At 41.4% G+C, this 27,076-nt stretch overlaps 1 protein-coding gene across 5 annotated transcripts in view; it reads left to right on the top strand.

The window, feature by feature from the left end:
* Positions 1-26,710, top strand: part of ZDHHC3 (zinc finger DHHC-type palmitoyltransferase 3) — a 33,918-nt gene extending 7,208 nt beyond the window's left edge. For 4 of the 5 annotated variants that reach the window (XM_030239974.2, XM_030240068.2, XM_018909705.3 and 1 more), the window contains exons 2-7: positions 4,230-4,559; positions 7,301-7,425; positions 10,609-10,705; positions 12,604-12,685; positions 14,447-14,577; positions 22,836-26,710. In XM_030239974.2, coding sequence (XP_030095834.1) covers positions 4,254-4,559; positions 7,301-7,425; positions 10,609-10,705; positions 12,604-12,685; positions 14,447-14,577; positions 22,836-23,072 — 978 coding nt within the window. In that variant the 5' untranslated portion in view covers positions 4,230-4,253 and the 3' untranslated portion in view covers positions 23,073-26,710. Of the gene's footprint in view, positions 1-4,229; positions 4,560-7,300; positions 7,426-10,608; positions 10,706-12,603; positions 12,686-14,446; positions 14,578-17,247; positions 18,903-22,835 lie in introns of those variants that run through there. The other variant, XM_050971014.1, reaches the window with a different exon arrangement.
* Positions 26,711-27,076: the final 366 nt, after the last annotated feature.

Genomic DNA, 27,076 nt, shown 5'->3' with positions numbered 1-27,076 from the left:
GGAAGTATTTCTTAAAAGTAAATTAAAAACCAAACTGAAAACCTAAAAAAGGTCCATGATCTGCCCTGATCTCTCTTCTTTTTATTCTTTTTTTCCCCTCAGTATTGTTTTCATGTAGTTGGCAGAACTTCTAGTTCATATGACACAATGAAAATGTACCCTCTTCCCCGAGTTCAGCGTTAATGGACTTGTAATAGAGGAAATGGTTGCAATGTACATAGTAATGCTGTAGTTCTGCAAGTTGTACCCATGTGCTTGACTTCACTTGACTTAACATGAATAATTACATGAAAAGCAGCAGGTTCACAATGATGGTGGTTTTAAGCTTGCTGTAAGTTTTACATCAGAACCTCAGGTAGCTTTCAGGCACTTATTGGGTGAAGGCCCACAGCATTTGTTTGTATGTTCTTAGCAAATTCTTTAGCTGTCACAGGCAATTGAAAACCAGATTGTTTTGACATGGCTTATGGCAGGTAAAAAGACAGTTTATATAGGGTGTAATAGCATATTTTAGGTGTTCATTGTAGCAAGAAGTGAATTTTCATTTTTGTTTATATTTCTAACTTATGTATTACATGTTTTTTGGTTGTTCCTGTATTGCCAAATGCCTTCCAGACAAAAAAAACAAGAAAAGGACTTGGCTCTATCATGTCATTAAGCTGAATTGATGTGTGTGTTGCCATTGTATCTCGCATTTACCTAGTGGCCTCTCTTGTAGCCTGACACCAAGATTAAGTCCTTAAGCCCTTTGCCTACATTGTTTACATATTGTTTGCTCCAGAGCAGGAGGAGCTGACATATTCCATCTGTATTATAAATTTATTATAAGTTCTTATGCAGCATGATTGAAGGGCAAACCAGTTAGGGCAAGTTACTGCTTCCACCCTGCTACAACTTTTTTTTTTTTTAATTGTTGTATTGTTTATCTGAAAATACCAAATTGGATAACATAAACCAAAACAGATGTTTGTATATGTAAGAGCAAGGAATTAAAAAGAACCTCACTATCCGGGTCATGTAGGAGAGAAGCTGAGACTTTAAGCTCCTATAGCTTGACTCTTAAGATAATGAATACTAGAACACATATGTATTTCTCAAAACAGTGTATGGTGTTTATGTACTGATTTATTTTGTTGCCTAATGAGGCCTCTAAAGCGAGCATTAAATGGCAGAGTACATTAAATAACAAAATTTTCCTCCGGCCACAATCAGGGGCCTGTGCTCTGTCCTCTTAACTCACTGCAGAATTGAGTCTCCAGACTTTCAGACTGAGGGGGCCTCAGGGCTCCTTCCAGTTTCTTCTTAGATAGTTTCACGGCAATAGATTTTTCTTTTTTTTTTTTTTTTTCCCAGTTTAGCTTAATAATATATCTGAGAGAAAGCTGTAGAACTTTTATTGGAGTGAAACTACTTCCTGCACTTGCAAGAGAGATTAATTTTTATTTCACTGCTGAAGTGTGCTGTTCAGGACTAAACCCACAGCTTAATCACTGTGTGTTTGTTCAGCTTTCAGTCAGTCTTTGCTCATGCTGACCTTAAGGTGACTTGTCAAACGGATTCCTTTCTTAAATAGGAGTTTGCTTTTCCTATGACTGTTTGATTCCTTTGCTTTGGGATACAAACCCTTAGGGGGGAAAAAAGGCTGAGTCTAGGCAAAAAATCCTGAGAGTGTGTTCAGGACTGTCCCAGCTTGTTACAGCACCTGAAGTGTCAAGTCTAAACTTTTGATTGAAAGTTGAACACCTAAATTACAGTTTTCTTTCTTACTTTTTAGTAAGTATTACTTTTTAGCGTAGTGTGATGTCCAAACACTGTTGTCAGGTGTGAGTCTTTAATTATGTCAGTTTTATTTTGAGCTGGCAAACAAGCATAGTAATTTTAATAAGATTATTGAACAACACAGTGAAGGTTAACCTGTTTCCTTGAGGGAGTGGAAGAACTAAGTCTTTGAAAAACTTGTTAAGTCTCTGTGAATATTTGAATACATGGTTGTCCTTACAGCACAAGGGAGAAAAGGTATGCATATACTAGTAGGTATAGATTTATCTGAACTTAGACTGCCAGATTGTTTGGGCAGTCACTGTTTACAAAAATTACGTAGCTTGTCTTCCTAAATATCAGAAATCAGGAAGCTAAATTATAGCTGTGGTTAAAATACAGAGTAATTACAATGTGTTATGTGAATTTTGTGAATGAGGAGTGGGTTTTTTTTCTTGTCGAAGTAAATGACATCCTCACAAGGACATTTTCATCTTGATATTTCTGTTCTGTGGGATGTGTGTATAAATACAAGACTGATATGCTTTAATATTAATCCATGTGACTTTCTTCAGATTCATAAACCATCTCAAACTTGCTTGGCAGCATACTAAATGTTCAAAGTGGAAAGATAAGGAAATGCCTAATTCTCCTAGTTTATTTATACAAGTTGTGTTAGAAAAGAAGTGTTGTAAATTGTCTCGTTCATCTGCTTCTGTGCACCTAAGAAGTTTGTGCTCCTGGCTTTTGCTTCTCACTGTGGCCACAGCAGTTCCAGTACCTCTCTTTGTGTTGCTTGCAGTCAGGCACACAAGGGTCATCACTTCTGTGCTTGGATGTAATTAGTCATCCTGCTCATTAATAACCTTATTCTTTGGCTGTGAAAGAATAATTGTCCCCTTATGAATTTGGTCTTCTTAAAATAACAGTGGAAAAGTAAACTATCTTCTTCTCTGATGAGATAGGAGAAACAACATCTCCATTTAGGTTGGTGTTAGGCTGAGTAGAGCTTTCTTCTTGTACTTGGTAGAACTTAGCCATAAGATTTGGAGAAAAGTTTGAAGTCCTAGGGATTTCTGCAGTTCTCTCACTATGTTTTATGTAAAATATATCCGTTTTTAAACAATTATTGACAAAAATAGCTTTAGGGTGAACTTTCTTGCCTGAAAAAATAATTAGTGGTGAACATTTTCTCTGAATTTAAACAGCATAATGAACGCTCTGGTTTTGCAAAGCCATGAGAATAAGCCTTACATTTTGAAATAGCAGGGGGCTGATACCTTCCACTGAAGGATCTGCAATTCAGTGTATTTGGTAGTAGAATTACTGTAGCCATTTTTGTAGAAGGTGGGTCTTTAGAGGGTGTAGTGTTATGTAGCATTTAGAGCACTGAGTAAATACTCTGAGTAGAAGTGTGTTTGGAAGAGGTTGCTGGGTGTGTAAAGAGCTGCTTTCAAAATGTAGCATTCAGGTGCACTCCAGCATTGAGTGGTGGATGGATTGAGTGCAGATGGATTGATGACTTGCCAAAGACTTAGGAGTACCTACTCTGTTTTCTCTAATGCCTCCATTTGGTGGGAGTTACACTGAAACACATGCCTGGCGCATACCTGGAGCGTTACTGTTCCTGGTTCCAAGATGGCTCTTACTCTCTGGATAGACGAGGTGTCTGCAGAGCTGGAGAGGACAGGGCAAGGTCAGTGTTGGTCCTCTTGCTACAGTAGAGTGGAATTGGCTGAAAAATGGGAAGAAAAACAAATGCCATTTAGGGATGGAGCAAAGGTGGTTGGAATGGCATGGCAAAGCAGAAGACTTCCAAGGGATGTAAGGCAGCTGTTGTTGGGAAATAACATCCTCCAGCCAAGACTAGAAATTTCTGTCAAGATATTTTCTGGGTTGCTTCTTAATCAGTTCCTGCAAATCTGACTGTACAGCTGTTTGTTTTTGCACTTTTACCCCAAAGCTGGGAGTCAATGGGTAAGGAGGAAGGAAGCCTCTTCCACTTGCTAAGTTTCCCAGTATGTGTAGGAAAGACCCTTCCCTTCCCCAGATATGAAGCAGAAGAAAAGGGACCCTGCCAGCTGTGACAGGACTTTTTTCCTCTCACATGACAGTGCTGAGTTCTTGCTTCAGTTCCTGTTGTGGCAGCTCCTGTTGGCTCCTACCTGATGACTTTTTCTTCATTAAAGTGCTTGTTGCCTTTCCACTTAGGGAGGTGGAGGTGGCACACAGGTAGACCTAGTGTGTAATTAAGCACTTCTTAAAAGCACTTAGAGTCTTCTGAGTAAGGAGTGTTCCGATAAGCGCAAGAGTGTGGTTTCCCAATCCATTATTTTATGTTTGATTTATTTACCTTTTTTGCTTTTTCAGTTCACTTTCTGTGATTTTCCCATATGATGACCATGCTGTTATGTGAACAGAGATCTGGATGTCTGGCAGAGCAGTGAGCACTGTTTCTGACTCTCTTTCAGATGCAAGTATGGACATAATAGCCTATGATGATTACTCCAGTCCACCGCTTCAGAGATATTGAAAGGACACCTGAATACCTCCAGCCAGAAAAGTGTGTTCCACCTCCTAGCCGCGCTTCCCTGGGAACAATGTGGTTTATTCGAGATGGCTGTGGTATTGCATGTGCTGTCGTTACCTGGATGCTGGTGTTCTATGCCGACTTTGTAGTCCTTCTTGTCATGCTAGTTCCATCGAGAGATTATGTTTATAGTGTCATCAATGGCACACTGTTCAACACCTTGGCTTTCCTCGCTTTGGCTTCACATTTTCGTGCTATGCTGACAGATCCAGTAAGTATACACCTCTCTCTGTGTGTCTCGGAAAGAAACAGGCGGTGTTTTTCTTGTCTGCTAGATGTTGGGTAACTCAGTTGCTGAGTGAGTGGCAGATTTAAATAACTTTTGTGTGTCAGCCTGCTGAGTGAGGCTGCTGATGTGGTATGCTAATTTTTCGTCCCACTCAAGTCGGATGCAAAGTCAGGGACCCAGCGTTAGATTTCTGGTGTGTGAGCAGCTCCTCTTTCTGCACTGGGAAGGAGAGTGTTTCTCTCTGGTGCTGTTTTCTCCCCAGTGGCAGATCTCATGTTTGTGGCTTGTTGTGTCTTGACAAACAGGAAAGCTGGAAAAGCTGGTTTTGGTTGTCTGCCTTGGCAAGTATTGCTTCGGCAGAGCAGAATGTGTGTTGTTTTTAAAAGCTGTGTTACCATGTCTCATTCTACTGATTTTGTTGAGTGTATTGGACAATGTTGAAATAAATACGGTCTGAGCATGCTAAGAGATGGCAGTTCTTAGGCAAGTTGGGAAGCATCAGAGTTGTGAGATCCCCTTGTATGTATCCGTAGGACATTGCTTTGAGAGATCAGATCTGATGCTTTCTCAGCTTTCAGTTTGTGATGAGATAAACTTTTGCACCATGATGCTAATTCTGAATGGCTTGTGATGGTTTATTTTCCTTATTAACCTCTGGACAGTAGACTCAGTTCAAAACCCCATCTCCACTAGTTAGTGGAAGGAAAGACAAGCTTAGACTTCTCCTGTCTCCTTCCTCACAAATGTTCTTGCTGCTTTTGGGAGTGGTGGTGGGCCTCTGATAAGTCTGTCCCTTCCAAATGTCATTTCCCCCTTGAAACCTTGTTAGGTGCTGTGGAGACTTCAGTATAATCTTTGTTTCTTATATTCTAGCTCTTCCAGAAGCCCCAGCACTGCAGAAATGGCTTGATTTGGGGTATTCTCACAATTTGTGGTAAAGACTAATTGAATTGCATGCTACTGCTGCTGGGCAGAAGTGTAAGCAGTACTTCAGCCTCTGAAACTTCTGATCACTGCACTCAGGAATAGAGGGTTGCGGCAGTTTGTTAGATAGTTTGTATCCTAAGGGTGGTTGTTAATTATTGTATGTTGCATGATTTTTATGCTTAGGGCCCTTCAGGTGGCTGGAATTATTTTGCAGAGTTAGCAGTAGCTCTTGTGAAACAAAAGCTGTATTTTGAAATGGGCTAGTTGGAGCAATGTTGGAGAAGCAGATACAATTTCTGTTGAGAGTAACTGGGAAAAGATATGTTAATTCCTTGTGTGAGGTGGGATTTATGTATGTGGATGGAGGGCCAGTGGGATTTTGTTTTATTTTTATAATGAGGAGTTCAGCTAAATAAAATGCAGGAAGGAAGGTACAGAGAAGGGGTGCACTAACATCTGGCAGACAATGAGTCTGGGATTAAGGAAGCTTCCAGTACATGCGGAACCAGAGGCATATGGAGGATGAGACTGAAACAAAAAGCACTGCTGAGGCAAACAAGCAGAGCTCTTATTATAAGTAAATTAACAACTCAGTTCTTCACAACGTGAAGATAGCGTGTGTCCTGTATTTCAGGAACTTCTTCCAATGGGTCCTTGCTAAAAACATTCCTAAAGTTTTGAGCTTTGCTGCATACTGAAGAGAGAGAACATGAGTTGTAGCACTTTTGTGGAAATTGGTTTTGGTAATTTATAAATTAGTCAGGCCTGTTGGGAGTTTTTGTGGGAGAAAGTCCCCAAAGATTGCTTAAAAAGCCTCATACTACTGGTTTAATGTGCAGTTCTCTCACTCATGTATCAGTCCTTTATTGCTTTTAGGAAGTTGTATAGATGTATTGAAAGGAGACTCTTCCATCAGAAATCTATTGAATATTGCATCTCTGTTTTTATTTCAATTAAAAAGCCTTAAATTCACAGAAGTGAATTGTGCCAATGTACCAGCAGTGATTTCATACATCATGTTTCATGGTGCTCAAGTTTTTTTTTTTGAGCAGAGGGAGTTTCTTTGGTTTGTTTGTTGGTTGGTTTTTTGTTTGTTTGGGTTTTATTTGTGAGCAAGTTTTTGTCCCTATAAAGACTGGAAACTCATGAACTTGGGCTCCTGTAGCAGCAATATGTTACCTATTTAAAGATATACTTTGAAGTGGCAATTGCACAGCTAAGAGTGTTTTACCTGGTCTTATTCAGGTGTGACAATTCTTAGTGTTCACTAAGAATGTTTGAATGTTACCCCCAATTTAAATAGCAAATACACAATAGAAGCATAACTCTGAATACATTAGTTATTTACCAGCAACTCTTAATGTACACAATAATACTTTAGAAGAAGCTGCCTCTACTGGCATAAAACATTTACCATTTTCGGTGTGTGATAGGAAACACTGACATGAAAAATTTGTTGTTGTGATAAGAGGGATGAGGATTCTTAAATATTTTAAGGTTATGGTAGGACTACAAAAGACTAATTGCTTAAGTGGAGGTTTATTGATGTTTAAAAAACCAAAACACTAAAAGCCCCACCAAAATTATGTGTAAGTACATGGTTCCATATTTTAAGACCACATTTAAATTTCTTTTCTGAATCTTCTTGCTCTTCTTGAAACTCAGTTCTGTTGATCTTAGGGAAACTTTTGTTTCTTTTTCTTTCTGCCCCTCCCATAGTTTTAGGTAATCCTGTTGTTCTTAGCAGCCATAAAGTGCACAAATTAATCTCCTGGTTTGTTTTTTTTTTCCTGCAGGGTGCTGTACCCAAAGGTAATGCCACAAAAGAGTTCATCGAGAGTTTACAGCTAAAGCCAGGACAGGTGGTTTACAAGTGCCCAAAGTGTTGTAGCATCAAACCTGACAGAGCACATCACTGCAGGTAAAGTCTGTTCTGAGGAGGGCTGGTTCATCAAGACCTCAAGAATTATTCACCAGTGTACCTTGGTATTGCAGTCTGAGACTAGAGTGGGTCAGTTGAGGGATTGGCATACAAATTCTGTTGTGAATAGTACCAGACACATTTAAGCTTCTCAGAAGAAATCTCATATCTTTTCTGACAAATTTTTATGTATAGGAGGCCAGGGCTACTTCGTGCAAAGTGAGAAACACTTGTAATTTTTGAGTGCTGCCTTGGTTCCAGACTCCTAACTGACATTCCATACATTTTCATGTAAACATGACTTGAAAAAGAAATATTCTTTACCAAAATGCATAGAAATCCATAAAACGTCTCCCAAAGGGTCAGTGTCTTTTCCATTTTTGTTTTTATTCACAAACCCATTTGTCAAACTGTGTATTCTATTTAGAAGTGATATTTAAGTTAAAACTGAAGTGCAGGTAACTGTATATATATTTTTAAGAGTTCAGACTTGCACATTTTCATTGAGTACTGTGACTTTGTTTTTGTGCTGTGTGATAGATCAGTATGCCTACTGATCTGTCATGTCCTTTCTTTTTCTGGTAGGATAAACTTCCCGGAAGAGAGTAACTGGTAGTGAGCTTTTTAGTACTAAAGGCAGTGAGCAAAAAAATAACTACTTCCTAAAATTCTCTTCTGCTTTTAAAAGCAAGCGAACCTGCTTTCCAGTAAGTAGTTAATAAGTTTGCACTGGTGTCACTTCCTTACCTCCTCAAAAACCAATACATACAGAGAGAGCTTGTACCTGGGCTAGTGCTGATTATTGCAGTGGTCTTGTGGGGAGGGAAATATGTGGTAATGAGCTGAGCAAACTTGTCCTGCTGTTTGCTTTTCTCATATTTGTTTTCAGAGCTTCAGTTTGCAAATGTTTTTATTTTTTGTTGTTTTTCGCTATATTTTAAATTTCGGTGAAAATCGGGAGTCGGTTATTCAGCAGGAGCAATGTGGTCATGCCTATCACTTATTAATGCTACTGTAAAATCCCCTCTGACAGCTTTTCAATTATGAATGAAACTTCACATCTAAAATGCTGTCTTGATGATGACTCACAGAGTAGGTAAATGAAAAGGACTCTGGCTAAACACAAAACCGTGTCACCATGGTCTTTTATTCTGTCCTTTAAGATAAGTTTAAAAACATTAAGATTTGGGAAGGTGATCCACTCACCACTAATGCTATTGAGAATTTTCAGTCAGACATTTTTTTTGTGGCCTAGGGAGATTTATTACACTTTAAGACCAAGGTTGAGCATATGCATCAGCAGGAGATGCTGCTAGCTGTATGCCAGAGGGACCAGGGTGTTTTTGATGAATGTGCTATTTAGTGAATCCCCTGTGCCCACTAAGCTAGTCCTGCCAGCATTTGGAAGCTGGGTGGTTGAATGGGGGAAGTGTCTGAGTATGGGCAATCCCTGCTCCCTGAAGTGTTTAGTTGTGGTTTCTGTGTTTCCTTTTCCTCCAGCTAGCTTCCTGTTCTGCCTGTCATCCAACTCTTTTTGGTACGTGTAGATGGAATAAAACTCCTCTCCCAGCCTCCTCTCCTGTCTCTTTCACATCTGTGGCGTGGCTGTCCCTTCAGGTTGTCCCTCTGGGGAAGTAGGAGCAGTTGGAGGGTTGCTTGGGTACTCCCCTCTCCCAGAGCCCAAGGGAAGTGTGTGCACACCTGCACACAGGGAGACATCCTCCTCCTTCAGCATCTTCCTCACCTTACCCCTTCCTTTTTTTTTAATCACAGGGAGAGATACTTGTCTTACAAAGTACATTAGCTGGCAGATAAATTGCTTTTACTTTGCCTGCTGATTTTAGACCCCATGTAGCTCCAAATAATTTTAAGCTGCTTGTTCTGGCAAAATGAGGCTTTTTCTTGTTTCCCACTGCACGTGGGGTTGACAGATAGTAGGGCACCCATGTTTGCCTGAGGATAAGGGGCTCCTGATGTGCCTGCCTGGACTTTCATTTAGGATCAGGCCTATAGCAATTGTTTTTCAGGCATAGCACATATCCTTGGGGATTATCCCCTCCCACCAATTAAAGTGAATGAAAGGCTGTTCTGACAGACATTTTCTATTATTTATCATACATGCTGATAAGAACATATTCATGTTTTTGTTTGAGTTTCCCTTAAGTGTTTGGGTGTTGAAGTTTATTATTTATATTAAGGTCAAGATGCTTTTTGTTATAAGAAGAAAAATAAAATTAGCAGAGCACTTAGTTCTTTCTGTTTAATTGCTGCCAGAATTGTTCTGGAATGGCTGTTTCCTTTCTGGGTCTATTGTTTGTTTGCTTTGGGGTTTTGTGTTTTTTCATATTTGATTTCTGTGCTTGTTTGTACAATGTGGTATCAGGAGACTGACTGCCTTTCGTCTCCTATCATATGAGAAAGCAGCAGAGAAAAAGACTTCCTTTATGATGTGTGTTGAAGGAGTCACTAACTAAGCAAGAGAATGATGTTCAGAGTAATATATAAAGTAATAATGTTTTAATTATTTGACTTCCAGCCACAATTTGCATGCTGGCAAGAATTTGAATTTTGATTTCATTAGTCTGGTTTTGTGAAGTACTTTAACATCTATTTCACCTTGAATGTCTGTTGTGGTACCATCTTCCTGACTGACTGCTACAGTTATTTTCTGCTAGTATGTGGCTTACCTTGATGTCAAGAATCTTTTCTAATGCCTTATTTGATTGCAAGTTCCTGCTACCAGCAAATGTTGGCAAGTAAACCTGAGTCTGTTGTTAGCAACTCTGAGAAGTATCTTTATTCATTACTACCTTGTATATTTGTGATTTATGTTTAGTTTTAATCTGTGGGTATTTTCACAGGCCAAATAGATTAAAACCAAAACAAATCACAGATTTTTTTTTTTCCATCTGTCTGAATATATTGTTCAAACCATATTTTGGAAATAACCACTGGTGTGTGGCATTATTTTTTGCAATGGTAGTTTGGTATTGTATGATTCATTTTGAACAGGCTTAGTCAAGTAAGCAAACCACAAGTATAAATAGGGTGGCAAGTAAATTCTTTTATGTTCAGATTTCACCTCTGGTTCTTTAACTGAATTTCTTTGTCCCCCCAAACCCCTGTAAAACCTTGTGTTCTTGGAATGAAAAGTGCTATTAATGAGGACCTGTGTTCTTTCAGTGTTTGCAAGAGGTGCATTCGGAAAATGGACCATCACTGCCCGTGGGTCAATAACTGTGTAGGAGAGAATAACCAGAAGTACTTTGTACTGTTTACAGTAAGTATTTTGCAGGTGATGCTTGAGGTTGTCCAGTGGGAAGTGCTGAAATGTAGTGCATAGTCTGTGAAGCAGTTCCCAGGGCTGGTGTTCTCTTCCTTCATGTTTTGGAAGAACTTTATGGGGACCTGCTGCAGGCTTCTGTTTCACTAATTAGGAAATACCTCCCCCCACCCTCCATCCATCCACAGCAATAGGAAGAGGCATCACAGGAAGCAATTGTCAGGGGTTTTTGAGGTTTGTATTGATGGTTGTTCAGCACCTATTTTGTAATGTGAATAGTGTATTGTGGTGCTGAGCTCTTTGAGGGAGGGGCCATCCTTTTACATCAAACACTGGCTGGTAGGATCCCAGGCCATATGTGGGGTTCCTAAACATTATAGTTGTACAAGTATCTGTGTGGCATCATGTAATTAGAGCTGTTGCCACATCTCAAAGAAAGAGTGGGAAGTCTGCATCCCCTTGGATAAGAATTATCCACCTTTTAATTGCAAGTGGTTTATTTTTATACTTGAAAACCGAGGAGGTGCTTGACTTTTTGTACTATATCTGTAGCAGCATGAGTAAGAAAACAGGAGTACAAACTTGAACAGTGGATATTTCTGGAAGGTTTAAAAAGTGTTTCATCAAAGTGACCTGCAAATATCCCGTGGGAGTAGTGTGAAAATTACAAGGCTGGGTCTCAGTGATGCTCTGTTTTATTAATAAGTCTTCTGAGACTCTGTAGGTTTGAGGAAGTATGTTCTCATTTTACCAAGCAGAAAGGAGGAGATTTTCAGTTAAATGACAGGCCTAGTGTTCTATGGTGTGGTTTGCAAGGATTTGGATTACAGAACAAAATGAATCCTATTTCTTTCCTATGAGCAAACGGGTTTTTTTAACATTGAGAAGTGAGCTAGGTGTTCTAGTCCTCTCAGAAGGATTTCAGTTACTATTAGAACTTGATATCCACTTTCTAGCAGACTGTATTTAAGACTTAATCTGGTTGAGAGAAACAAAACAAGGGTTGCTGGTTTTGTTCTTGGATATTCTTTTTGACACATAAGGAAGGGAAAGACCAGCAGCATGCTCAGTGTGCAAGGAAAACCAGAATGCTCCCATATTGCCTTTTACTGCTTCCAGAGGTGTTTCTTGTTACAAAATCTCTCTCACTTCTGCTATATTTCTTTGTCAGAGTTTGTAGGTTCAGAAGAGTAATTTTTTTAGCCCTGTCTTAGTAAATTGTAATCTATGTGTAACATTGCACATAGCTTTTGTTCTAATTTTTTTTACATACAGTTTTTATTACAAAGCTAAGACTGGTTTAAGCCAAAAATTATTAAGTATGAAGTATTAAAGCCTGAGAGAAACTTTCTATGCCAGTGTCTGCCTCAGAGAAAGTACTACTTAAAAAAAAAAAAAAGTAATTTTTCTGAACCTCATACTGGAAAACAAAGTGCATTTTCTGGTTAAAACAAAATGACTGTTGTTTCTCTGGGAAACTGTAGTGCTGTCAAAAGCAAGGATGTAAGCTTTGGCAACAGGATACCTTGATCAGTGGTACTGTTCTCTGAAAGTTGTGCAGTGCTGAGCTGAGGTAAGGACAGTCAGCTGTGTAGAAGGCCACTCTGGGACACAGGAGGCTGGGGTTTGGATCCAGCTGCTGTTGGATTCAGCATCTGCCTTGTCTTTGCTCAGAGCTGTTCGTAAGGAGAGAACAACTCTGTGTAGTTTGGCATTTGCCAGCTTCGTGGTGCTTTTTCAGGGGAGATGGAAGAGCTTGATGGTTTTTGGAGTTGTTTTGTGGTTTGGTCTTATTTTGAAATCTTAACACTCTGCTTTTAAATAAGTGTTGGGAAGATAAAGCATTTTGGTCTTTGAACTCACTTGGTACCTGTATTACGTCCTTTATTTTTCAGATGTATATAGCACTGATTTCCCTGCATGCCCTAATCATGGTGGGATTTCACTTCTTGTACTGCTTTGAAGAAGACTGGACAAGTGAGTATAAACAAAATACCTTATTAAAATAACAGATTATCCTTTGAATAAGAACTTAAAATGCAGTTGGCTTGTTTCAGAGGAATGCTATCAACGTTCTGCTTTGCTATCTCTTTTCTTTTTTGTCTTTATAATGATTGTTCCTGAGACTTCGTAATTCTTTTTGAGCTGCTGAATCTCTGTCCTGAAAAGTCCTCTTTTAACTTAGAGCTGATAGTGCCTAGGAAAAAGCTGATATGTAAAGACACCTAAGGAGTATGTGTGCAATAACCTACTGTTGACATGAACACAGCACTAATTTCCCGAATGCCAGCAAAAGATAAGAAGAATGTGTATGCTTTTTTTAAAAGGGTACTGTGAATCATTCTTGCAAGACTGCCAGGAAAACATGCTGCTCATATCCAAAAATCCACCCTTACAAGAACAAACAATTCTTTTCCTCAGAAAAACATAAACCAAACAAACCAAAACCAGAGTCCAAGCAGCTCAAAAAAGTGAAACCAAAAACCTCAGCATTCACTCTGAAGTAGTCAGTGAGTACATTTTCACTAAGTCAGTCTATGTGTGTTCCTAAAACCACAAATGGATATAGGAAACCCTCAATGTAATGCTGAATTGAACAGCAAGGTGTCAAAGAACGTGTATGCACATGTATGTACTGCTTGTGAGTTTTTTTGGAAAAGGTTTTTTCCCTTGGAATTTCAGTAGTGGCATTCAATATAATGGCTGGTTTTAGATCATAGTACCACAGAGGATACACACATGAATTGAATTTGAAAAGGTTGTTGTGCTCTTCAAAACTTTTTTAAAACAGCTGCCAGCAGTCACTGAGAACGTCTGCACTTGACTGCAGTGGCCAGGGCCATAAAGGAAGGATACATCAAAAGGTAGTTTCCCTTATGTCCTTTCTCAGAGCCTGATCCTGTGGGGAAAGCACTTTCCTACCTGTCCCAGGTTTAGGCAGCAGAACAGACCTGTTAGGAGAGATTGATGTGTTGTTCCAGCTGCCTTGTGCTTGTGCAGATTGTGTTAGTTCCTGATTATGGTTTATCTGTTTAAGGCTAAGATCTCATTAGAAAAATACAGGCTTTTGGTGAGAGTCTTAGATTTTGGAAAAATCTGGAGACGTTCTGGCATTTACAGCACTCAGCTGTAACTTTGCAGCACTCAACTAAGACTTTGGCCCTATAACATTACTTTTTTCTGCTCCTTTCTAATTAACTTCTTGGGTTTCTTTTTTCAGCTCTTGCTTGAGTTTGCACTATTGAGTATGAGGAAAAATAGGAACTTGGTTTAATCTGACCTTCTTTTAGTTACGGCTTAGAGCAGTTACGAAAGGATGCACACCCTGGTTTTATGTTGGTGCTACATGTGCTCATGTCCTGACTGCCAGCTTGAGATTTTTAATGGACTTATCACTGTGGAAAATCCGTTAAGGCTAAGATTGGAGAGAGAACCTCCGATGAAATGGAGGAGAATGGCGTCCTAGTTGGTGTGCTGGGGAAACACTGAAGTGGAAAAGAAAGTTGCAGTCTTGAAGTGTTTCAGGGGTTTTGGTGGGCTTTTTCACTTTTTTTGAAATTCGAGGGAGTGATCATTTTATGGTTGAATGTCAGAGCTTCCTGTGTATCTTTCTGGGAATGTTGTTCATATTATTTATTTGATAGTTTGAGTATGGGAAACTTGTGGCTTAGCAGGTGTTTTGCAGCAGGTACATTACTTGGTGTCTGCCTTTGCAACTCCATTGTTTTGTCTTCACAGAATGTAGTTCCTTCTCTCCACCAACTACAGTGATTCTACTCATCCTCTTGTGTTTTGAGGCTCTGCTATTTCTCATCTTCACTTCAGTTATGTTTGGGACCCAAGTACACTCCATCTGCACTGATGAAACGGTGGGTGTCTCACACTCTCTCCTTTACCCTATCTCTCACCATTTCTAGAAACAGTGACGGGCTACAGGGTTTTGCCTCGTGGCACAGGGAGTCCCATGTACCCTCTGAGGAGAGATCCAGTGTAATAGAGCTGACCTAGCACAGTGCTGGATGGTGCTCTCTGAGGGTTCCTGTGGGACACAGGGTACCCTATGTATTGGCTGGGGTGCCGTGTTGACAGTAGCTCCCATGAGGTAGGCATAGGTAGCTAGGGTTATTCTGTAGAGAGTATTTGTCCCTGTTGAAATGAAGTGCTTTTACATCAGTATTGTCTGAAATTCAGCTGTGTGTCCTGGTTGTCACTATTCACAGATTTATGTGCTGGAAAGGCTGGAAAGCCAAGATGAGAAGTTGGGGGAGGAACACACATGCACACACACACATGCACACACACACACACACACACACACACACACACACACAAACAATTCTTTTAGGCTAGAAGATTTTCCACCTGTTCAGCAGTTCAAAAACTCTTGCCAGAAGGAGAAAGAAAGGGAGCGGAGTAGGCTTATGGAAACTGCTGGATACATTCTGCTGCAAAAACACCAAGCCATCTCTGATTTGAAGAAGGCATAGTAGAGATTATATAGTAATATTATAGTCCTAAATCCATGTATTGGTCCACTTCTGCAAAGATGAATCTGGGGACTCCTGGGGGTGTTCCCACACTTGTGAATACTTGCACTCTTCACCAAGCACGCTCAGGTAATTGAATTAACCAGAGTGGCTGGAGAGAAATCTTAAAAGAGGGACAGCTCTTCTTTCCTCCCTTGCCTCCTTTAGGTTTCTTTCCCCTGGTTTGCCCATGGCCAGTTGAAGCTAGTGTAGATGTTTTTGCTGCTTTCAGAGAGCTGTGACTGGCATTATATGCCGTACGAGCCCATTGTTCTGAGCCTTTGTTTGCAGTGCTTTCCTTAATGCTTGGCTTCTGCAAGAGGCTGGTGTTCCACCTGTCTGTGTTCCGAGGAAGACTTCACTGTGCTTTCTGATGGGGAGAGCCCCAGGAAGAAGTACAGTGTGATACAGATCCTGCTATGCTTGTGTTCAGCAGTAAGTGTGTAAATTAGCAATGCTGCCTGTGAAATCATCGTGTGAATTTCTCTGTCTTTGGAACCTGTCAAGAATTTTTAGAAACTGCTTCCTACAGCTGGGTGCCCAAATAAGTCCCCAGATTTTCCTTTCCAGTGTAGTTATGGGGATTCATCGATGGTAAAGGAACAATGTCACATTCTAAAATAAAGGAATATGGTCTCCCCTGTTGGGTTGTGGGTTTTTATTTTTGGGTGGCTTTTTAATATGTACCGGTAAGGATTCTCTTCTATGGAATGTCTCACTGTTGGTTTGCTAGCATTGAGCTAGCTGTATGCAAGCAATCTGGCTTTAGCAGAGGAATATTTCCAGGTGAAGTGCTTCTTGGTGTGCTCTCTTGCAGTGTTCTAATTTGCATTTAGAGACAGGGCTGTATGTTGCCCTTTTTTCACCTTTCTATTCCAGTCACTGGGAGACTTCATTCCTCAATTTGAGTATGCTGTCCCGCCAAGATGGTTCCTTTCTGCCTGAAGGGACACAGAACCCTGGTATTTTGTTGTTGTCTCTGGAGGTGACATTACCAGGGATCAGCACAACTCCTGCAGCTGCCCCATGTTGTGTTCATCAGAGCTCCCAGCGTCAGGAATTTGAGGCACACAGATGTATTGCAGTGCGTTACTGTGTAGCGTGGGAGACACATGTAGGTCAGGAGGAACCTTGCCTTGCAAAAGATGCAGAGTCAAGGAACTGGGTGATCTGCCAGCTGCTGCTGCTGCTGCTGCCCATGGGAGAGAGATGCTCTCCAGTGACTGCTCTTACTCTTTGTGCTTCTCTAGCAGCCAGGCATAAATGGCTTTCCTGAAAGACCAAATTCACTTCCTGGGCTTCAGACACAATATGGGTTTTTATTTTCTTTTTAATGTTTAACTGGTGAATGTTTCAGCTGATTGCTTGATGGCTTATTTTTGTTCTGCCTCTAACCTTTACTAAATAATGCCAATGATTTCTTCAAGTCAGTATCTTATTTAACCCTCTCTCCCTGCTGTCAGCCCATGCATGTTTTAGCAGTGATTCTAATGACACATGAAGAGGCACCAGGTAGACTCAGCTACACTGAGCCATGGGCACTTCCTGAACTTGCTTGGTGAATCTGAGAGCATTGCAGAGATTATCTTTGGGTTGTGGGTTTTTTGATTTTTTTTTTTTTTTTTGTCTACAAGCTTGTAATGGTTTCTTCTAAAACTTTTCCATCTGGTTAGCACATAATGCATTCAGCCATTAAAGCACATACTTTTTGTTTGATTTTAAGTGGTGGGTTTTATTTATTGGCATCAGAGGCAATTGGATGGCAAGTCTTAAAATGGTTCTGAAGTATGTAGATCTGAAGAAAATGGAAGCAATTTTATTTCCAAGGAACAGTTTCTAGCTTTAGTATTTTTTAATATAAAACAGTGAAAAGAAAAGGAAAGGCAGTACAGGTGCATTTGTATTTTCTTACTCTGTCCTTTGGACGAGGGGTAACTGAGAGAAGACCTTTCCCCGAATCCAGAGCTACAAAACCTGAGTATTTGACTGAAAATGTCATATTTCTGTTTTCAGGGAATAGAACAGTTGAAAAAGGAAGAGAGAAGATGGGCTAAAAAAACAAAATGGATGAACATGAAAGCAGTATTTGGCCATCCGTTCTCTATAGCATGGCTTAGCCCATTCGCAACACCAGACCAAGGAAAAGCAGACCCATACCAATATGTGGTCTGAGGAATTCCTGACCAGCATTTCCACTAAAATAGAAACCTATTACAGCACTACTGTTACAAATTTTCCATGAATGTTTAAAACAAAAAGCAAAATGAACTTTTTTATGTCTATTAAATGGCTGATAATTGCAGAGGAAAAAAAAGCCCTGTGTTCCACCATTTTAGATAATTCTATATCTCTGGCTGAAACTGCTGCTTTTTTTTTTTTCCCCTTTTTTTTTTCTTTCTTTTTTATCACATTAACTTTACTGGCATTTGTTTCTCTTTGCTTTCTGTATGGCATAACTAATGTGAAGGGAATCCTCTCTTCTCTGTTATGACCCACCTCTTCTGAGTAAATTCTCATGCTGTCTCCTGACTGTGATGAGCTCTGTGGATGACATGTGAGTGCCAACAGCCCTACAAAGACACCTTTGGACTTCCTGAAGGAGCACATTGCTCTTTCATAAGTGAACTTGAACAGGGAAGCAGATACTTCACGTACCAAAAGGTGCAAGACCAGAAGGCAGCCCAGCAAGTGAGCCAGTTGACCTGGGGATCACAAACAGTTAAAGTACTTAAAAGTTGCCAAACCCAATTCTCACTCCACCCTCCTTTTTCCTTCCAGCCACGGAACTGATTCCATCTTTCTGGCATTATTTTATCTGTTCCCTCCCTTGTGTGCAGGAAATTGTTGCCCCTTTAGGATAACTGTGGCAGATTTAGAAGACTCTTTGGATTATTACATGCCTTACACTTCCAGGAAAGAAAGCAAGCTAATTTTCAAGTGTTTAGAATAGCAGAATCATGTTTTTTGATGTGTGTTTGTCTTGGTAAATGACTTGTTAGAGCAATGCCTGCTAAACAGTGTTAACGTGAAAAACTGACATGAATGCCCAGATTACTATAAAAACTAATATTGATGGGATGTGTAAGTGTTCCAGGGTGGTTGATTCTATATTGTTAGCTTTGCCCTGGTTTAGAGCTTTGTAAATCTTTTCTCCTGTTTATGCATACATGTGTATGTGTGTAAGCACACGCACATATATGTGTAAGGGTTTGAAATTGGGAAATATTTATGGTAAGGAGCATGCATGCTGTTATGAACTGTGTGGTGATGAAAAGTGGGAGGGACAGAATGCATTCCAAAAACGGGTAGAGCTAAACCATTCATAATTCCAACAGTTAATTACAACATCTTGTGTTCAGGCAGGAATTTTATTATATTTTTGATTCACAACTCCCATGGGCTCATCAAATGAATTGCAAACAGAGGAAATACACAAATCAGCTGCATCTGTGGCTTCCAAGGAATCTTTTCTTTCCTTGGTTTAAAATATTTTTTTTGGAAACTGACCTGCTTAGACTGCTTCAAAGCCACGGGGAAAGGGAGGGAAATCAGGGAAAGAGAAATTTAATGGATGTCTCATTTTGGAAGTAATGTGAATGCTGCATCTTTTCAATCTGTTAATGCTTCCATATGGAAAACAAATGCAATAAAACTTTTCCAAAAACTTGTTTGCTGTTCTTTCTTTCTTTCTTTGTTCCAAATCTTGGGAAAAATCTGTAATGGTTTTCTGAACTTTCACTTCTGTATGCAAGCAGGAAGAAGCATATAAAAGTTAATTAACTTGTGTGTTCAGCTTCTAAGTTGAAAAGTGAGTTAATTGGTAATATACTGATCTGTTAATCAGTGGCTTATTTCAGCAGCTGGGAGAGGCTGTATCTCTGCTTTGGGTATGTGATGGTGTTTCTCAGAGAACGCTCCCGCCTTAAGCGGGAGCGGGTCCAGCTCCCTTGTTAAGCTGGACCTTGGGCCATGGTCAGTGTAGCCAGTGAGACGTGTGCAGGTGATAATTTGAACTGGCAGAGAATCTGGCCCTAAAGCTACCTTGGTGCAAAATCAGGTATATTGAGGGGAAAAGCTTTAGTCACCTAGGCAATTAACTAATGAATGCATTTCTCTGTAGTTCACTGCTTCAAAAATTGTTTTGATTACAAATTCTACTTTCCAGTTTGGGCTTATTTTAATTACCCTTATTAGCTATGTGTTCTGGAGGAAGATTAATTACATTGTTCTGGCCTTTTGACCATTGTGGAAAAATGTGTAACTACTGAGTTTTTCTTGTTTCAAACCAAATGCAGATTGTTAAACAGCATTATGAAGTACTGAGATTTTTAGTCAAACCTTGTGTTTTGTCTTCTAAATGAGGCACCATCACAGAAATGCCACCAGCACCTGTCATGTGTGTGGTGATAACCAGGGCCTTTGGGTTTTCTTGTGCTGTACAACTTTGTTTGATGCAATATGAATGGTACTAAAAGTAAGTCAGTATTAGTATGAGAAAGTCAGGCTTTGTGGTTTGCTGATGGAAAGTATTTTCTTGGTCAGGACTACCTGATTTCAGGTGCTGGTTCTGTTTTAGTGTGGCCAAGAGAAATTGAAGGACAAACTCAGTCAGAGCACTTCTGTTTTAAAAAACTAAGTGGTGCTGCATGCAGAAATGTGTGATGGAACTGCTGTAAGAGAATCTCTGCCTTAATCATGATTTTCCAATGGCAATGCTTCCTGTGTCTTCTCCTTAACCATCAGTTTGTCTCAATGCTTGTCTTTTTGGTTTGCTCTTTTCACATCCTAAAAGTGCATTGAAAGAAATTAATGCATTTGTTCTAACATTCAAGAGCTGTCCTGCAGATTGCTTCTGGGTCAGACCATGCAGCCCACCATCCTCCTCTGGCACTGGGCAGGAGCAGATACCAAGGGCAGTAATTGAAGAAATGGGTATTATTCTACAGCATCACAGTGGTCACAGGTCAACCTTGTCTAACTGTCCCCATGTTTGCAATGTTGTGCCTTTTACTTAAAGGGGAATGTCCAGTATCTTTTATTTCTCAGTGTATGTCTTTTCAGTATTGGTTGAAAATTATGGAATTTGAAATAGGGAAAGATGAGGTTTTCTAAGCACCTTTTTTTTTAATTAAATGGAATTGCTGCATGATAGGAAAGAGAAAGAGGTGTTGGTTCAATACAGAAAATTCTCACTTTGTAAAACAATGGTGAGAGATTTATGTAAGTATATATTTTTTAAAAGTTTAATTAAACAGTAGTTAAATGTTTCACCAGCTGTGCATTCCTTCCATCTCCCTTAGATTCTTTTTAAGGCATAACCTCATGCCCTACTGACCATGTGGCCAGCAGCCAAAATTAGATCAAGATACAATTATTGAACTTCTGTTTATTTTGAATACATGCTGTGAAGGGATTAGTGAGGTCAGGTTGGGAGAGAGAAAGTATGCCCCTGGCTGTTCTGATGAACTACTCCCTAATTGGCATTAGCATAACCTCAGCCTGACCTTGCTTATTGCCTTGGTTAGCAGATGGTGATAGGAGCAGGTGAGCAGTGTTTTTTGGAGGAAGGGAGTGAGGAGTTGCTGCCCAGAAATGTTCCAAATTTGTATTCCCAGTCTAGATGGCAGCAGGGATTGAAACAGATTACACAAATGACTGAGGGCATGGTGGAAACTTGTGCTTTCAGGGAAGGGTTTAAATTAAATGCCTGATGTCTGTCTCTCCTCCTGCTCTGTGCTACTTGTTTTCCTTCTCTCCAGATGTTCACACAGTAAGTGCTCCAGCTGTGCTCCAGCCAGTTTGTTACTAACACACGGGAAACCTCTGCAGTTCGCTAAGGAGCAGCGCACAGCCAAAGGTGCTCTCCTGCTTTAAGCTGCCAGAGCTTCTGCCCTCTGGTTGCACAGCCACTGGGTGCTGGAAATGCAGTATCCTTGATGAAAAGTTCATGGTAGTGCTAGAACACTTTGCCAAGGGTCTGCTGTGCACAAGCCCTGCTCCTCTCCAGTTTGCCCAGCAGGGAGGTAAGGTCAGGCCCTGGCTGTGGCACACAGTGTGGCATCCCAAGGGACCGGAGGCTGCAGGGGATTTTCCCTGGAGCACTTGAAATGGTACATTTGCAAATTTGGGAGCAGGGTGAGGTACCACAGGCCTGTGCTTAGCATTCTAAGTCCTTCAGGGCCTGAATTTTTCCCAAATTACAGCCCTGAGGAATTTCGATTTGGTATTGCGTTGTTCCTTTCTGCACGTTTACTGCTGGGTTTCTCTTAAGTCAGCACCAGAAATGGAGCATGAATGAAGAAATGAAGTTCATAAAAGCTTTGCACGCAGTGCTTTGGTTTATGGTGTGCTTTCTCCTGGGTCTGCTCATGCTGACTCAGTGTTATTGCAAACTGAACTGCTGCTGTTGTTTTATTTGCGAGGCTGACAACTAGTGCAGCTGTGGTGCTGCTGAGCTGCTGTGTGTATTCCTTTCCCCTCGCTGCAAAGCTTTGAATGCTTTGTGTGTCGTCAAGAAAAATCTGTTGAATTAGAATGTGAGAAGTGTGCTGTTCTTCTAGCTCTTCTAAAACTGTTCTTTCTTACAGTTTTAACCCAATTTGCACATTTTTTTCCTTTCCTTGAGTTTCTCAAAACTTGGATTCCAGTACTCTTGCTTCTCTAAGACCAGACTTTCTGTCTGGTCACTTGTATATCATCACAAGTGGATCATACACAGCTGCAGATCTGACTCCTCTCTTACCTGATATAGAAGATGGGCATAAAAAATTGTGCCCTATATCCCACAGTGGTAGCCTTAAAAAAATCATTAAGAAAATAAATTTTAGTTCCCTATTTCTATGTGGAGAAGACTATTGGGAAAAAATGTCACTGTCCAAATTCGATGGATCTGTTCTTTAAGTACAATCAAAATGTTTGCCTTAGTTTAAGTGACATTCTTGGAGGGAGAATGAATCAGAATATTGACTGACCAAGACTCCAGTCCCATTTTGAAGCCTCCACATTAACTTGTACAGAATCTCTCTCCTCCCAGCAGATTATCTGGCTTGCATTGTGATTTGTCTTTGACAATTTGGTAAATGGAAGTTGTGTTCTTAAATATTTGCTCTTAACTGGCACAGAGTGAACTTCTAGTGACTAGCCTAGGTGTGGCAGGGGTAAATTCCTGGTTGCTGGGAAAAGGTGCAGTATTTTGGCTGTGTCTGAAGTATTGCAAAAAATGCCCAATCAAGGTGAAACTCTTAAGTTGTAACTGTATTTTGTCACTCGTTGGAAGGATTTAAAAGGCTATGTGAGAAGAGGTCCATGTTTCCCAAAAGGATGGCTTTTCAGAAGCTGTCCCTGTACCCTAAAAATCAAATGATTCCAAAAACACATCAGCAAGATTCAGACTGTCCATGAATTATATCTTGTGTGAGGGTTTTGCTGTTAAATTTGGAGGTGAAACTCTCAGTAATGCAGAGTGTCTGTCTTCATAGTTAACTCAAACTGGAATAGCATCAGCCTGGCTATAGGTAGGCAGTTCTGCATGTGCTACAGTGCTTGGTGCTCAAACACCTGCTGTAAGCGTGAGATGACCATAAACTCTTCTCTTCTTGCAGGGTATTGAGCGACTTAAAAACCAAAAGCCAACCTGGGAGAAGATCAGCGGCTGGGAAGGAATGAAGCTGGCATTTGGAGGTGCCTTCTCCCTGGGTTGGTTCAACCCTTTCTCAAACCTGAACTGTGAGAGCCCAGCTGAAGTGGTGGTAGCGGCTCCTGCGTCCGAAATAATGACCCAAGAAGAAATCGAGCAGTTTCTTGCTCGAGATGTTGCCATCCAAATGTTGCATGAATAAAGCAAAGCTTCTCCTCCAGGAGAAGCTTTCAGGTGTTTTTTTTTTTAAATAATTAATTGTGCTGGAGATTTAAGGGTTGTTTGTTAACATATTTTCTGGTGCATTAAAAAATTCAGGAGAATTGGTCTGGAATAGATGCTACAGCACTAGCAGAAACAATGCAAATCTCCAGAGAGAGCTTCATAAGTGTTGGGGTTCATAAGCTCCTTTTTTAGACCTGTGTCAGCTGCTTTATCGGTCTTTTCTTACCTGGCATTTAAGGACCGTTTATAATTGTCAGATAGATTGGCTCCAGTTCCCAGAAATGTGCCACCCTAGGGAGTCTGGTTAATCTTTTGTTCTTACAGCTCTCTGGAAGACTAAATGTGTGATGGCAAGATCAGCCAGCTCTGAAAGTTTTCTGGAAAAATGCATCCTCTTTAGCCCACCCCATCCGATGGGTGGTGCTTGTGGGTTATGAATGCTGCTAGTGCACTGGTCTTAGCAGAGGTGGGATGCAAGGCTATGGATGCAGCAGATGGACGAGCTCACCCTAGGTGTGATTCCTTTGGGCTCTGAAATATCTCCAGGGGTTAATTTTTACCATCTGTGCTTGTGAGACTGCCTAGGATTGGTGGTGCTTGTCAGAGGTGGTGGTGGGCTTGTGATGGTGCTGGTGGGAGCATTGACCCATGGCCAGTGCAGCCACCAAGGGGCAAGTGTTGGCTGGGATGCCGAGTTGCTGGTGCTGGTGGGGGGAAGTTTTCCCCGGGGGCTGTGGTTCATTGGCATGTAAGATGAGTGGAGTGGGAGCTGCCTGGCTGAGCTCTGCAGCCCAGGGAGCAGGGAAGCAGTCAAGGCCAGGTACCAGGGCTATTTTTGCAGTGAAAGAGAGGGCGATGTGAGCACCCCGTGATGGAGGTACTACCTCTCTCTGTTTGACTTGTCTGATTTAGATGTTTCTCCTTTCTTGGTAGAGAATGAATAGTGCCTCCTAATCTAACTGGGTTTAACATTATCCTACTAGTACGTGCCATTACTCCAGGTTTCCTTTCACTAATTTTGCAGCCAATCCCTGAGGAATGCTGTCAAAACTGTAGAAGGAACACCCGTCACTCAAAGAGGGCATTGCTGCAGGAGGCAGTAGATGCAGCAAAGTCCTGTTGCCAACTGCTGCATTGAGATGCACTGCAAACACTTGGCATCCTCCAGATGTCAGGCTACTTTTAATTTAGACCATTCTTCATTTGTGTTTTTCTTCCTCTTCTGTCATGTCCCTTAGATTAAGTGTCATTAAATTTGCAGGAGACTAGAAATATGCTACTGGTTTCCCCCCACAGAACATGCTTGCTTTTATCTCCCCCTCCCTTGTAACCTGAACCAAAGATAACTGCTTCCTTTCAAAAGGAAGAGAAAGGAGTTTTTGGGATGAAAGCATGGTATTGTGAAAGACCTATATGAAGATTTTATTATTTATAGGAGTAATATCAAATGGAATTTGTGCAAGATTTTTTTTTTACGTTAATTTTTAACCCCTCCGAAAGCATCTTTGTGTGCATTGATTGTGTGACATTCAGGGATGAAATTCTCCCTTGGACTTGTCCTCTGCAACAGCAATCCTTTTTTCTGGCAAAGGTAGTGGGAACAAATAGAGTGCCTTGGCTGTTAAGAGCACAGCTTCACCGAAATCCAGGGGCTATTTCTGAATAGCTGTCCCATTCCCTGTTCACTCTGGATGTCTCTTTGTCACTGAAAAGCAGATCTAGAGAACATCATTAGGAACTGCGTATTCATAACCTTTGGATTAAAGGGAAACACCTCCCACATGAGGGGAAATGAGATATCCTCTCATGTCATTTAGTCATGAGGTCTTGAATGTCTTTGCCCTGTGCAGCAGAGTGTTGAGGGAAGAAGCTCCTCCTTCTGCACTAGCCTATGTTCCTCCCTGTCAGCATCCCACAGGAGAGGGATGTCAGGGACATACACAGGTCTGTAAGGGATTTCCTTAGGGAGGAATGGCCATGTTGAAAGAGTAGGAGTAAGAGTGCCCTTTTTAGCTCATGTTTTCTAATTTTGCCCTGCTGCTCCACTTCTGCATCCAGTTAACACCCCTGCCTCTGGTGCTGTGTCTACAGTGGGAATGGTGCTGCAGGGAGGAACTTAGTCCATGGCTGAAAATCACCTTGAGGCAGGCATATGGGGATGTCAGCTTGGAGAGAACCTGTGTTCTACATTCCAGGGATGCTTCTCAGAAGAGGGACCCTGCTCTAGGACATGGCATGGGTGGAGGTGGCCAAATTTCTCCTTTGCTCTCAAACCTGGTTCACTTTCTCATGAGAAGAGTTGTCATTTGTTCTGTTTCCCACCTCTCCTGTTGTTCCTGGCATTTCTGGGTTTGTTTTATTTAATAGGGGAAACGAAAAGTAGTGAAGAGGAGGGTAAGAGCCAGAGCAGTCATCTCCTCTCCTCCAGTTACAGTCAGAATGAGACAGGGACGTGTCCCTGGGCCTTACAGAGAGCATGGACAGCCAGCTCCAGCTGTGGTGCCCTCAAGACATGGCAGGGTGACTTGCTATGCCTAGCAAATCAGTTCTGGTGTTTCTTGGCTGTCAGTCTCCCTTGGCCTCTCCCAAAGTCCCAGTACTCCTTGGTGTCCTTTCTGTCTCAATGTAGTATGACAACTGTCAGAAATCACAAGTCTCCACAAGTTGGAAAAATCTGTTTTATCCACAGCTTTTGCGTAAACCTCCTTCTTTAAGGATTGACTGGTAGCTTGAGAACAAACAAGATTTACATGGAATTGAAACTAAGCTCACTGTTTACCTTCCCTTCCCTCTACACACTTCTTGCCCTTTGTTAGGGCATGTCTTCATGTTCAGACCATGCTGCTGTGGTCCTGGCTGGCTCGCCAGGTCCCAGGTAAGACATTCTGGAGAGCCTGCTCGTAGTGCCCTAAATTTATGGGGCTAGGGAGGATGCTCCCCCTGCACTGCTCAGTGGGACATGGTCTGCTGAAGATCTCATCACTGCTCTGATGTGAGGTGTTAATATGGGATGGACAGAGTCGTGGCATATGTGGAAAGTGTTCTCGTACTTCTCACCTGGTGTCTTCTACAGCAGGTTTTCTATGCAAATAGGGAATTTACATCTCGTGAAAAAATCCATTTTTTGCTGTTTGTAACTCCTTTTGTGCCTTTGGTCGCTGCTGTACTTTCTAAAGAACTAATACTCATCTGCCAAGCACCACCTGCTCCTCCCTGCTCTGCGGATGTGATGCGCATGGACCCTGCACCCGCTCTGCCTGTCGAGAGGAGCTCCCACTGCCTGCCACTGTGCCACCACAGGAGGTGGCCTTTCGGGGACACTGTGCTGCTGTGGAGCGACACAACACTGTGGGCAGAGGGTCAGCAGGGGTCAGGGCAGCCTTGACCCTCTTCTGTGGCCTGGCAGCCACTTGCGTGCTCGTCTGGGAGTTCCCCAAATCTTTGAAATGCAAAAGAGTAGTTAAAACCTTTTTGCCTTTTTATGTCCTTTTTTCTCCTCTTCCCTTTTTATGGGCTGGCACATAACCAGATGTAGTCACCATTTCTTTTTTCTGCTCCACTGCCTTAATGCTTGAGCATTTGCCTTTTAAATAAACAGATAAATTACTCCCTATACTACTGCGTGACCTGATTTCCTCTTTACTTGTGGAAACACTGGCAAACCCACTGCCACTCTGCTGCTGGCCATGCTGTGGGACAGGGAAATCCCTTGCTAAAGGTGGGCTTGGAAGTTGCTGGGGTGTGCAGTGCAGACGTGGGCTCCAGCTGTGCACAGCTGTTCTCCAGTGTTACTATGGCTGGAAGAGCTCCTGGTGTACACTGCCATCAAGGTTCTTCCTGTAGTCCAGCAGTGTTCAGGGTGGAAGGGGAAGAATAGAGGTTGTGCATTTCTAGGGAAGCACTAGTAATGAATGCTGCTGGAGATGGCACCTCTTCCAAAAATGCCTGAAAACCCCCAAAAGCAGTGGGATAGGAAGATAT

This window comes from Serinus canaria, chromosome 2, assembly GCF_022539315.1.
Source record: "Serinus canaria isolate serCan28SL12 chromosome 2, serCan2020, whole genome shotgun sequence".
NCBI lineage: Eukaryota > Metazoa > Chordata > Aves > Passeriformes > Fringillidae > Serinus > Serinus canaria.
Note: the sequence above shows the minus strand (reverse complement) of the source record. Positions and strands in the feature narration are given on the sequence as shown.